This window comes from Culex quinquefasciatus, chromosome 2, assembly GCF_015732765.1.
Source record: "Culex quinquefasciatus strain JHB chromosome 2, VPISU_Cqui_1.0_pri_paternal, whole genome shotgun sequence".
NCBI classification, from domain to species: domain Eukaryota; kingdom Metazoa; phylum Arthropoda; class Insecta; order Diptera; family Culicidae; genus Culex; species Culex quinquefasciatus.
Genome location: NC_051862.1, coordinates 117,915,609 through 117,928,369, shown reverse-complemented (window position 1 = coordinate 117,928,369; position 12,761 = coordinate 117,915,609). Strand labels below are relative to the sequence as shown.

General features: G+C 45.8%; 2 protein-coding genes across 2 annotated transcripts; one reads left to right on the top strand and one right to left on the bottom strand.

Moving 5' to 3' along the window:
* Positions 1-275: 275 nt before the first annotated feature.
* On the top strand, positions 276-10,270 carry LOC6041316 (multiple epidermal growth factor-like domains protein 8). The gene is made up of 5 exons (XM_038257687.1): positions 276-653; positions 782-1,267; positions 1,326-1,559; positions 1,618-8,416; positions 8,475-10,270. The coding sequence occupies exons 2-5, from the start codon at positions 842-844 to the stop codon at positions 9,602-9,604; spliced, it is 8,589 nt and encodes a 2,862-aa protein (XP_038113615.1). The 5' UTR covers positions 276-653; positions 782-841; the 3' UTR covers positions 9,605-10,270.
* A 5-nt stretch (positions 10,271-10,275) lies between these two features.
* LOC6041315 (caspase-1) lies at positions 10,276-11,529 on the bottom strand. The gene is made up of 2 exons (XM_001850543.2): positions 11,109-11,529; positions 10,276-11,041 (listed from the first exon to the last, which is right to left on the bottom strand). Exons 1-2 carry the CDS (start codon positions 11,431-11,433, stop codon positions 10,509-10,511), a joined length of 858 nt encoding a protein of 285 aa, XP_001850595.2. The 5' UTR covers positions 11,434-11,529; the 3' UTR covers positions 10,276-10,508.
* Between the last annotated feature and the right edge of the window lie 1,232 nt (positions 11,530-12,761).

Genomic DNA, 12,761 nt, shown 5'->3' with positions numbered 1-12,761 from the left:
TACCCGAGCGTTTGAGTGTTAATAAAGACAAAAAAAAACTACCAACAAATAGGTAACGAAAATGCTCAATTTTGCCCTTTGTTAATGTTAAATGTATTACAACTGTGCGTTTTATCGCATATTTTAAGTAAATCTAAATTAAGCCATTTTCAGTAGGAATTTTTCCATCACTGAACGGACGATGGTAGCTCATCCTGCTAGAGGTTTTCCTCACGTTTTGGGTTTAATTTGCTACATGTTTGTATCACTTCTTTCTAACCGTGTGAAGCAACAAACTCATTGACAGACGAACCGCACACAACGGATAGAGGAAAATTTTCGTCATTGATGTTTTCGCTATTTTATCGCGTTTTAGTGCAATAAACATATCAAAACTTAGTTATTTATAGTTGTTACGAGTTATACAGTGTACTTCCGGTGTAGTGGATACAGGAATCGGGAAAATTCGTGATTTTATCGGGATTGCAAAATTTGCCTGAAGACGTCGTTGGGCGCAGTTGTGAAAAATACTTTGTTTACATCGATGCTACCATAAAAAAATGCCTTTCACAGATTGCGTGCATACAATGGTCTATCGAAAACAAGATTCTATTATTTGCAGCGAGTTTAGTCAATGCAAAGTAGTTTGATGAAGAATGGAGGTGATTTACCAGGTAACTTGATATCACAATTTCACTCCTCGAATGCACTTCAAGCTGGGAAGAGAACATTGTTTTGATTCATCTGCAAATTGCAAGTGTATAATTAAGATTTCCTCTTTCTAATGATGACATGCATACAGGTAGAGTAATCCGAACACCAGAGTCAGAGACACACTGCAGCTAGTTCGGATCGGCGGAAAATGAGACAATTGCCATTACATAAACAGTGGCCTCGTCACTTGCAGTGCAAAGCTGTAGCTAACGGAATGCTGATTTCGCTAATACTCCTGGGCATTCTGTTACCCTACGGCACCGAAGGTCACACCACGCAGAAAAATTTGCATCAGCAGCAGTCTTGCGACAAAACAAGACGCGTTTTTAACGAATCGTACGGAGAAATCAGCGACGGACCGTCCGGATATAATTACACCCAAGATTCACACTGCGAGTGGCTGATAAAGGCTCAAAATGATAGCCAGTACATCACGCTCAACTTCCGAAGCATGGGCACCGAGTGCTCGTTCGATTATATATTTATCTACGACGGGGATTCATTCCGATCGCCACTGCTCGGCAGTTTTAGCGGTAAAACCGAACCCCAGCGAGTGGTGGCGTCGTCCGGAAGTGTAAGTCTTATGATTGATCCGTATTTTTTTAACATTCTGAGTAAAATCCTTCTTTTAGATGCTGGTGCTGCTGTACAGTGATACCAACTACGTACTAGAGGGATTCAAGGCGGAATTTGCCGTGTCCAACTGTCCCAATAATTGCACGGACCACGGGAAGTGTGTGGATCATACGTGCGTTTGCAACGCCAACTGGATTGGGGATGACTGCAGTCAAGACGCGTGCCCCGACGGATGTGGACAGAGTGAAGGAAGAGGAAGTTGTGTGGGTGCACAATGCGTATGCTCAAGTGTAAGTGGATTTTAAAGTTCGCAAAAAACAGGTTCTCACTGACATTGTTCTTTTTCAGAACTATTCCGGCCAATCGTGTAGCTTACACAAGACACATCCCGTTCCCAACGAGTGGCACTGGTTGTCCAACTCGAAGAACGGGTTAACTCCGCGAGCCACTCACACTGCAGTGTACTACGCACCAACAGATTCGCTGTACGTGTTCGGTGGATACAATCTGAATAAAGTGCTCGGTAGTCTGAGCATTTACCGGTTCAACACGAGCCGATGGGAGAACGAGTGGGGCGTAAGCCTCGCTAGTGAAGAAATGCAATCGATAGCAACGATGAATGGAAGTGCCCGGAAGGGAACGCTGTTTAGGGAACCATCCGAAGACACGCTAGGAATGGGAATAGGACGCGAGCCAAACTTTTTCAACAACTTTATCTTCTCGCTGGCGGACAACAAAACCGGTCCCTTTGGAGCAGTTTACGGAAACAATTCACGTCCTACTGGACGGTACGGTCATGCGGCGTGTGCAGTAAAGAATGGTTTCGTAATATTCGGGGGCAAACTCGCCGGAGGTCGCTTGTCATCGGATTTATGGCTGTACAATATAACAGAAAATGGAGGTACTTGGTCGGAACGAGCGCTAAAATCGGCTTTTCAGCCTCCACCGCTAACCAGACACACCTTAACCGCGGCTGAAAACTATCTGTACGCTTTCGGTGGAGCACTCGAGAATGGAGAATTTTCTTCGCGATTGTTTCGAATTCATCTGTCGGAAAACGCCAGTACTGAACAATGGGAAGAAGTGTTTCCTCGTGGAGGAAAAACATTGGATCTTCGACTAGTGGCTCACACGACCTCCTATCATAAACACACCAACTCCCTGATCGTGTACGGTGGTGTTGTGGCTGGGGTTGCGCGATTTTCCAAACTGTCCGATAGGATGTTTACCTTCCAGCTGGACCATCTTCACTGGACAGAGATAATGTATCCCCGGACACCGCTGAGGGACGCTTATATTCCGCGAGAGCGCGCTTTCCATACAACAACAATCAACGGAAACTATTTGATCGTGTTTGGCGGATATACTCATAAACACAACAAGGAAGAAATTTGCTACGACAATCAAATGTATCTGTATCATCTGGGCTGCCACAACTGGATTAGCCAGGACGTGCTGGGCAAATCTCGATATCCGAAACAACAAGGCGTTTTTGCCCATGCTGCCGCTTTAAGGAATGGAAAAACTTTACTCCTTGTTGGCGGATACCACGGTAATGTAAATGGAGATTTACTAGCATACACATTGCCACCGATGTTGATTGTCGAAAACGAGGAAACCTTTGAACCCGAAGCTGCCTGCCCGAGACATGCCTCCGTAACAGAATGTCTGTCGGATCCCGAGTGCGGATGGTGTTCGGCGGATGGCCTCTGCTATGGACGAACGGTCGGAGCCAATTGTACCACAAATTTGCAAACGATGCGATGCCGTGGAATCTGTCCGGCACTTGGGGACTGCCACTCTTGCCTGATTCATGGTTCCTCCTCTACAGGAAATATCAAATCCATCGCCAACAAACTCGGTCTCGATCGGTGCACTTGGTGTGTTCAAAATGCTCGCTGTCACCACAAGGACGACAATTACGGAGTTTGTGGAGAAGACACTCCGTCCGGATGGTGGGGGCCAAAGGGCACAGAGGTCATCAAACCAGAACAGTGCACTGAACTGGACACAAGACCAGGCCTCACATTCCTCAAATACTTAGCCCCTATTAATTGGTCAATGCCTGATACGGTCATGATCGTCAACGCAACCATGGTCGATTTTAATCTTCCGTCCTCAACAACTCATACCGAGCAATCTTTCAGCGGACAGGTCGTTGCCCGTTTGCTAGGATACATCCGTCCACCTGCCGTGTGGGAAGGAGCAGGAGAAAAACTCAGAGCGTGTGCCAGTTACTCGCAAGCTGTACTACGAATGGCTTCCACCGATGCTGTCGACTACAATCCTCGCAAGAAACTCTATCCGGTTGTGACCGCCAACATTACTGCAAGCCACACAACAATCTGTGAGATGGCTCAGTGGAGAAGTTTAGAGCCTCGCTATCGTGTAATGGTAGACTTCCAAGCGAAAAGAAACATGAACACAGGCGCCCAGACTCACCCTCAGCAAATCAGTAAGATGGGTCTTCAGCACAGCGCAATCAACCAGGAAAATCCAAAAGCATTCACGTTTGAGTTTTTGGAACCTTACTCCAACGGATCCTGCAGTGAATACAATAACTGCCTACACTGCTTAGCAGATTCGCTGTGTGGATGGTGTGAAACGACCAACGAGTGCGTCTCCCGCCAGGAAAACGAAACGTTAGTTTGTCGTCGCGGAGATAACTGGCGCTACCTTACCGTAAATCCGTCTCAATGTTCCAACTGTTCGAACTACATTTCCTGCGAGCAGTGCATCGAAGCTGGTATCTGCGAATGGTGGGCTGAGGATGCTCGCTGTTCCCGAAAAGGTCGATCCGTAACTGCTGTAACAGAACTAGAAGCATGTCCAGCGCCGTGTTACTTGCGCGAAAACTGCTCCAGCTGTCTCAACGATCGCGGTCGATGTGTGTGGTGCGAGGCAACCAGTCAGTGTTTCAGTTTTTCGGTTTACACCAGCGAGTATCAATTTGGGCTTTGTCGCGAGTGGCTCGATCAAACCATGCCAATCGGGATGCCACAGTCACAAGATCCAGCGCAACAACACTCGATTCAACCGATCCAGCAGTGCAAATCATGTGCCAGTCACCAGAACTGTTCACATTGCCTTCGATCACTGAGCTGCGGCTGGTGCTACGACGTGGACAATCCCATCGAGGGCGTTTGCATACAAGGTGATTTCAATAGATCCGCTTTCGATTGCAGTACGGCACTGAACATTACAGAAGACAGAGCCCGATGGTCGTATGCCCAGTGTCCAGATGTGGACGAGTGTGAACTGGGTCTGCACGATTGTCACGCACAAGCTGAGTGTATCAACACGCACGGATCTTACACCTGTCGCTGCCGGAAAGGATTCCTGGGCGATGGAATCCGTAATTGTATTCAAACCTGTTACGAAACGTGCGTGCACGGGTACTGTTCCGGAGGTCCAGAGTACAAATGCCAGTGTGACCTTGGCTGGACGGGAATCGATTGCAGTCAAAACTGTGCGTGTAACAATCATTCAACGTGTTCCCAGGGTGTGGGCAAGTGCGACAAATGTATGAACTGGACGGAAGGCCTACACTGTGAGCGATGTAGTCCGGGAAGTTTCGGAAATGCGACGACCCAGTTGGGTTGTCAACCGTGCGATTGCAATGGGCACGGCAATGAGGCTCTTGGAATATGTGACTCACAAACTGGCGAGTGCTACTGCCAGGACAACACGGAAGGACTCAAGTGTGAAGTGTGTAATCGAAACTTTTACGGTGATCCGAAGGCCGGCGGTCAGTGCTACTACCAGTGTGAACCTCGCGGAGTTTTGACCAACATTGGAACACAAGGAATAGGATCACATCAGCTGCACAAATCTGCCCGTGGAGGAACAGAAGCTCGTGAGTGCCTGTGGATTATAAGTCCGTATGTGAAGCACGGTGTTGAATTGAAGAATGCTATAATTCAGTTTGAGATTGAGCCACAAGACATGAATGTAACGTGTGGGCAGAACGCAATTTACGTATACGATGGATTGCCGGACTTGACCGGGGTAACGTTACAGAAGCAGTTGTTGGCAGTATTTTGCAACGAAAACAAAAGTCCTTGGATAACGGAAGCTCGTTCAGGCCATTTAACGGTTCACTACAGGCAGGGCCATGATCAGGGCTTCAAGGCGATCTACAGCGTAATGAGTTGCAATATCAATACCTGCAAACGACCATACATTTGCTCAGATAACAAATGTGTGTGCCCAAAAGGGTTCACCGGTCCGCGATGTTCGCTGAAAATTTGCCCCTTAGATTGCAATGTTGAGCAGAAGCAAGGAGTTTGCGACGCCGGATACGGACGCTGTATCTGTGCGCCAGGTTTCGGCGATGCAGACTGTTCCAGACAAATCAAGCCGTCCAATATAGTGTTTACAGAACTGTTCAACTCGTATCTCATTTCGGAAAATTTTGAGCATTTGCGTAAGACTCTGCCTCGATTTGGACACACTCTGGTAGCAGATCGACGTGGTTCGCTGTGGATGTTTGGTGGATACTCGTTATCCCACGGCCCACTGAACGATATTCGCCAGTTTGACACGAAGAACAACACCTGGATGCAGGTAACGGTCGATTCCAGCCCTGAAGATCGAATGCCGTTGGGACGGTACTTTCACGCAGCGGAGATGATCATGTCCAAGCAAGCCATCTACATCTACGGCGGACTTTCACGCAATCAAACCGACCACCTGGTGTTGGATGATTTCTGGCAGTTTGGCCTACAGTCGCAGCGATGGAGTATTGTGAACCAGAAAGGCTCCAAGCCACCCCAGCTGGCAGGACATTCAATGACTCTGATCAAGGAAGCCGAAAAGGAAGTGTTGCTGGTGATTGGGGGTTTTTCCGTCTCAGCTGGGCTGTCCACTCACATTTGGATGTTTGATCTCGGCTCGAATAGCTGGTCCAAAGTGTTGACCACAGGCGGGAAACCCGCTGGAATTTTTGGACACAGTGCAGTGTGTCATCCGTCGAAGCAGATATTGTACATCTTTGGTGGAATCGTCTATTCAGGTGGACGGACTCGTGTTTCGAACAAAATGTACGCCCTCAATTTCAAAAACTTCAGGTGGATTGAACTTCCAGTTTTCATAAATAGACAATCTGATTACATTCCTCAAGCGAGGTACCTGCATTCAGCGGTTACAACGGAGAACTATATGCTGATAGTTGGAGGAAGGTTCCCGTCTGGTGGAACGGGAGACACGCTGGTAGCTTATGTGTACAAGTGTAATCAGTGGATTCGACTAAGCGGAGACATTGAAATCATCGGAAGCACTTTCGGGCAGATTTACGCCCAAGCGATGACTCAAGATCCAGAATATGACGCATTTTACGCTGTTGGCGGTTGGGATGGAAGCAGTTACAGTCGTGTAATTAAAATTAACATCCCAGCTGATTTATGTGATCTTTGGAGCGGTTCCAAGTACATTTGCCGGCAGTATATGGGTTGCAGCTTTTGCGCTATCAAGACAATGGATGAATATACCTCGCACTGTTACGCCTACGGAAATTCCGACATTTGTGACGCACAAAACGGGACGCTATCGTTCAACAACGGAGCACCTTGCGACGACGATTGGCTATCGAAACGAAACTGTTCATCGTTTGACTCGTGCGGCACATGTCTAGCAACTTATCCGTTCCATACGGAAGCGCAACCAGCATGCCAGTGGTGTCCTACTTGCGGAGGACATGGTAAATGTATGCCTTTTGAATCAAACTCGACAAGTACGACAGACAGCTGCCCGATAGTCAGTTGTGTCGCGTCGGATTGTGAGAGTTGTAACGCAATGCCGAACTGTACATGGACGCTTTCGGGAAAATATTACAAGTGCCAGTTTCGGAATGATACTGACGGCAACAGAAAGCCTTCGATTTGCCCGATGAGCTGTCACACACATACCAGCTGTAGCACCTGCTTGAGTCAGCCATCTTCCGAGGGTGGGTGGTCGGATTGTCGGTGGTCAACGCAGCTTAACGAGTGCATTTCTCCCAGTTACCAACCGCTGTACTGCGCTGGAAGCGTCTGTGGACTTGTGCTGGAACCATCGGATATTGACCAGTGTCCTGAACCGTGTGGATCGTTCCTGCAATGTGCCACCTGTTTGCGGCATGCCCACTGCGGTTGGTGTTCACGAAATGGAACCGAAGGGGACGGGGTTTGTACGGAAGGTTCTCTGGATAGTCCGGTTGATTATCCCGCCTCTTCTACGTGCGATGTAATTTACCGAGCTAAGTACAACATAACCACGATTGATTCCAACGATCGATTCAGCTGGAACTACATCAAATGTCCACCGGAGAACGAATGCGCTAACAGTCATCACAATTGCAACGTGAAATCGGAGAGGTGCGTTGACCTTCTGCATGGATACGAGTGCCAGTGTGCCGAAGGGTATCGCGGACAATTGATAGATTCGGCCATGGTATGTGTTCCAGTTTGCAAGCAGGGTTGCGTTCGTGGATCTTGTGTGGAACCGGACAAGTGCGATTGTGATTTTGGATATGTGGGTGCCAATTGTAGCATTCAGTGCCAATGCAACGGACATTCAAACTGTGCAGGACCTGACCAGTTGGACACGTGCTTGCACTGTCACAACAACACTCTCGGAGTACAGTGTGAAAAGTGTATGCCATTCTTCGTGCGTGATCCTCGAAACGGTGGAGAATGTGTTCCCTGCTCGGAGTACTGCCACGGTCATACTGATATTTGCGTTGGCAAAGATCTGGAACCGTCTGTGCGGAACATGAGCTACGCTGAACTTACGAGAACGCTCACCGAAGGACCACAGTCGGACGCGGTATGTTTGCGGTGCAGTAACTTTACGGATGGAGATCAATGTGACAAGTGTATCCCAGGTTATTTTCGAGGGGCAAACATCCCGAGTGATCCCTGCCGGCGGTGCCAGTGCCACGGCCACGGAGACATGTGCGATCCGGTGACGGGAGAGAAGTGCAACTGTGGCAACAATACCGAAAGTGACAACACCTGCTCTGCCAAAGGAAAGAACCTCGCGTACAGCTGCTGGTCGATGCAGTGCACCAAGTGCAAGGATTCTTACTCTGGCCATCCGTCCAATGGGCATCAGTGCTACAAACACATCACCGTTGACTCCAGGATGTGCTTCGATGCGAAATCTATCGGTGAGTTGCTCTTTTGCGGAAGTTAAACTATGATTTAACCTTTATTTCTGATTTTCAGATGAATGCAAGATCAAACCACAACCGTTGAAGCCGGGACAAACCGTGTTCTTCGTAATACAGCCACGCTATATGAACGTAGATATTAGATTTATAGTAGACGTTACCCAGGGTGAACTGGATTTCTACATGAGTCCAAATGATGAGTCTTTTGTTGTACAACCAAACAATAGCTCCGGCTACCATGACATTTATCTGGATAACCGTTACTCTTGGCATCAAGATATTGTGGACATCGAAGCCGTCGAAGGGATAAATGTGTATCCGTTGAATATCAACCGTAACTACTCCGACATAAACATGGATCCTCCTCTACCAATTGGCTCGCTGTCCCATTCTCACTGTCGTATGGACACGGAAAAGTTCTTCTATGTTAAGGATAAAATTGCCAAGGATCTTATAACTTACGTTACCCTGCAACAATGCAACTCACTGCTACGTGTGTTTGGATTGAAGAATCGATTGGTTGTGACTTTACCGCATACAGTGCACTCGCTGGGCCAAACAAAGTTCTACATTGCACTTAGGGCACGTGCTGGATCCACCGCTAGTTACGGATTGGTTTTCTTCCGACAGGATCAGCTGCACATTCACTTGTTTGTGTTTTTCTCGGTATTTTTCTCCTGCTTCTTTCTCTTTTTGGCTATTTGTGTTCTTGCGTGGAAAGCCAAACAAGCGGCGGACATGAGACGGGCACGCAGACGTCACGTTGTGGAGATGCTACACATGGCCAAACGACCCTTTGGGCGCATCAATCTGTCCTTGGAGACTCCCAGCGAAACGCCCGCCAGTCATCGTAAAAGGGGCCGAAGTAAACAGGCGTCCGCGCACCATTTGCAACAGGACATTGCTCCCGTGGCACTGGAACCGACCGCAGACAATGTGGCCGCGGTTGGAACCGTGTTCGTGCGTCTTCCAGGCAAGCACAAGTCCCAGGTATCGCTGGCGCTGGCTTCCTCTCTTGTGGTTCTGACCCGGAATCATCACACCACGTACAATCGGGCATTCCAGCGTCGGAGAGGATCCTCGCATTACGTTCCACCAAATATGCAACAGGGACCGCCGTTGTTTGTTGATTTGCCCCAAGAGCAGGTCCCTCTGCAGCCACTTGCATTGAACAGGGCACAGTAAAGTTGAAGCCAAATACGTGATCGTGATCATGAACAAGCACATTTTGGGAGCCTCGCAGCAAAGAACCCACTTATGAGTTTACGGTAATGTTTACTATCTATGAACAAATGCACAGTTAGTCCAGAACCTATAGTTAGTTTGTACAATTATGTAATTGAAGTTTTCTTTCAAAGACAATTTATTTATAGGGAAAATAATAAATTATTGATAGCAACTTAGGATTGTATTAAGCAAAAATAACCACTGATCTCGAGAGAGCTATAACTGGGATAGCTTACTGTAAATATCAATAGCAAATGAATGGCGAATATGGTAAAGTGCAATTTAGATTACTCAAGCGTAATCCCGAACATAGACAAGAAAAGAATCTCTGTATGTAATGTAAGATGTGAATGTAATGTTGCTATGAACGTCCGAAGAAAAGTAGTGATTTCTTAAAAAAAAGCAACGCCCATCGTACACTTAGTTTTAATATAATTTGTTTTTTTTTGTTTTCGTTGAGTTTAAATTCCATTCAATTGATTATTTTCAACGATAGGTGTGAATCTCACCAGCAGAGTGACAAAAAAACCATCAGTGATTTACGGTTTAAGATGTGTACATTTAATATTTAATATTAATTTTTATGTAAGAAAGGCAAAAATAAACTAAAGCATTGACAAAAAACTCTGTTTTGAAAATGGATGACATTATTCTTGAGGGTTTATTCCTTTTTTGCACTTGGGGTTATTTGACATGTTAAAACTTCGTTTACATTTACAATAAAATTATTGATGAATAATTAAGTTTTACCGACAAAAAGTTAAAAAGAGTTCTTCATTATTTGAACAATTTTAAATTTTACGATGATTTAAACATGATTTTTGCAGGGTTTTTTTTTAATTGTTTGGAATATTCAGAAAACTCAACCTCTTCCACTTAACAACAAAAGCCTTGTTAATTTCGAAACAATGCACGGTATTTGCTTTTTCTGATGGTACCCCAGAGTATCGGGAGCATTCGATTCATGTAGATGGGCTACCCGTTGAGTAACGAAAGTAAATAGCGTCAGCAGATCGTACCGTTCTCCATTTTCGTTCAGTTCAACGCAAAGCTCCTGAATAAACCACGATCCGCTTTCGACGTTCCGAAATGACATAAACCCTGGTGCGGTGGCGAATGCAAACAAAAAATCTGCTTCCGCCGAACCGATGTACCGTGCGATTCCATCCTGCTCAACCGTCGCAACTCCCGGATCCAGCTCTTGGCCTCGGCAGGCTTGGACTATAAATATTTTGGGCTTTCCCGCCAACGATGGACAGCGCTCTTCGGTAAATTGTGTCCACACGCTCGTGAACTGGTACGAACCATCTTGAGCACAAAGGGAGTCCCCATCATCGCCGTGGGTTAGAATAGCAACCAGCAGACAGTCCGCGTTTGAGTGATCTTGACGAGAAGCTAAAATTGAAATGCAATACGCGTTAAAATATTCCGAATGCACTCAATTACGAAATCAGCAGCAAACCTTTCTCGGTGATTTTATTTATTTCCTCTTTTCCTTTATCGGAATAGATGTCCACGTCGAAACCAAGCCGTTTCAGGGACTTTCCGAGCGCCTTGCTGTCCACTTTTGCGCCTTTTCTCGACGCTAGTTTCGTGGATTTCGCAAACGTTTCGTGCGTGAAGATCAGCGCCTTTCCGCGACGCTTATGATTCATCGGGTAATACGCACCAGTGCGATCAATTACGTAGGCTGGATTCACCGGAAGACGGCTTGGCGAAAAGCTGCTTCCTCTGCGCCAAAATTGAGCCTTCTTTGCCCTTTCCATCGTTAACGATAACGTTGACATGCCTGTTCAACGTGTAACTGGATTATTCCTCTCTGAAGACCATTCAACACTTCCTCCAATGCGGAGCGACGATACAGAACTAAAGAGTTGATATTACTCAAACTTGAGCTTAGCCAGCAGTCGTACGAGAGAGACTCGGTTGAAAATTCAAATAATAATAACAACATCAACGTATGACTCGTATGACTGTTAGATATTTACGTTCACCGGTGACAACACGATCATACCTTCTGTAAGATTCCGATAATTGCAGGGAATGTTAACTATTGCAGATAAACGTGAGTATTGAGCGTTTAGGATGAAAAAATTATTAGTAAATGCGAGGATGAATTGTTGTGCGTCAGCAGCGGTAGCGTAGAAACTGATCAAAACTATTTCGACGAGTTATCGGACTCTTTCAAAATCGGATTTAAAGAGATTAACCAAAAACTTCTAGCTACCATTGTTTAACCATTCTCAGTCAAATACAATTATAAGAACTGCTTTTCCACTTTATAAGTTTTGGGCAGTTTTGAACATAGTAGCCATGTTAGCGTTTAATGCCAACATCATAGGCGATAAATTTGGGTTTTACAACATTACAGTTTTGTGCTGTATCTCAAAAAGTAGCCATAAACACCTAGCATGTTGTAAGCCTATTGAGCTCTCCACAAGCCAACTGAAAGTAGTCTTATAGTTTTTTTTTGTGTCTGCCTCGGGATTCGAACTGGGACTTTTTGTTTGGAATGTACAGTGGACTCTCTCTGTGTCGATATTGAAAGGACCGTTGAGAGAGGGAAGTATCAAATTATAGAACGAAAAAAATCGAAGCATGCTTTCGAAGGGACTTAAAATTTATTGACATATGGAGCAATATTGATATCAAGAGGATCGACAGCCAGAGAGTCGACTGTACATTCGAAGCAAAACAATCAAATCAACAGAGAGATTTTCCTGGTGTTTTGACAAAATTTTCGCTAATCCAGCGAATCTGTTCACTAAAACTGTTTTTTTACTGGTTCGATTATTTTTTGGTATTTTTTCTGCTGAGAGACTAGCGAAGAGAAAATAGCGAATTGTTTTTTACTAGTTTTAGCGAACTTAAATAACATTTCGGCTCTTCACCCAAACGGCAGTCGCATGATTGTGATGCATGGCTGCATGAAAGTGTATCAGATTTTCCATGAAATCTGTCCTCATGCATTTTTTGCGATATAGACCCCTATGACATTTTTGCCCGTTACCGACAATGATCGAGACATTACCGACTGCAGTTTGATGGTATTGAGAAAAAAAAACCCTGACAGAACAAGGATTGAGCCATTAACTTCTTGGTTGTTGATCCGACA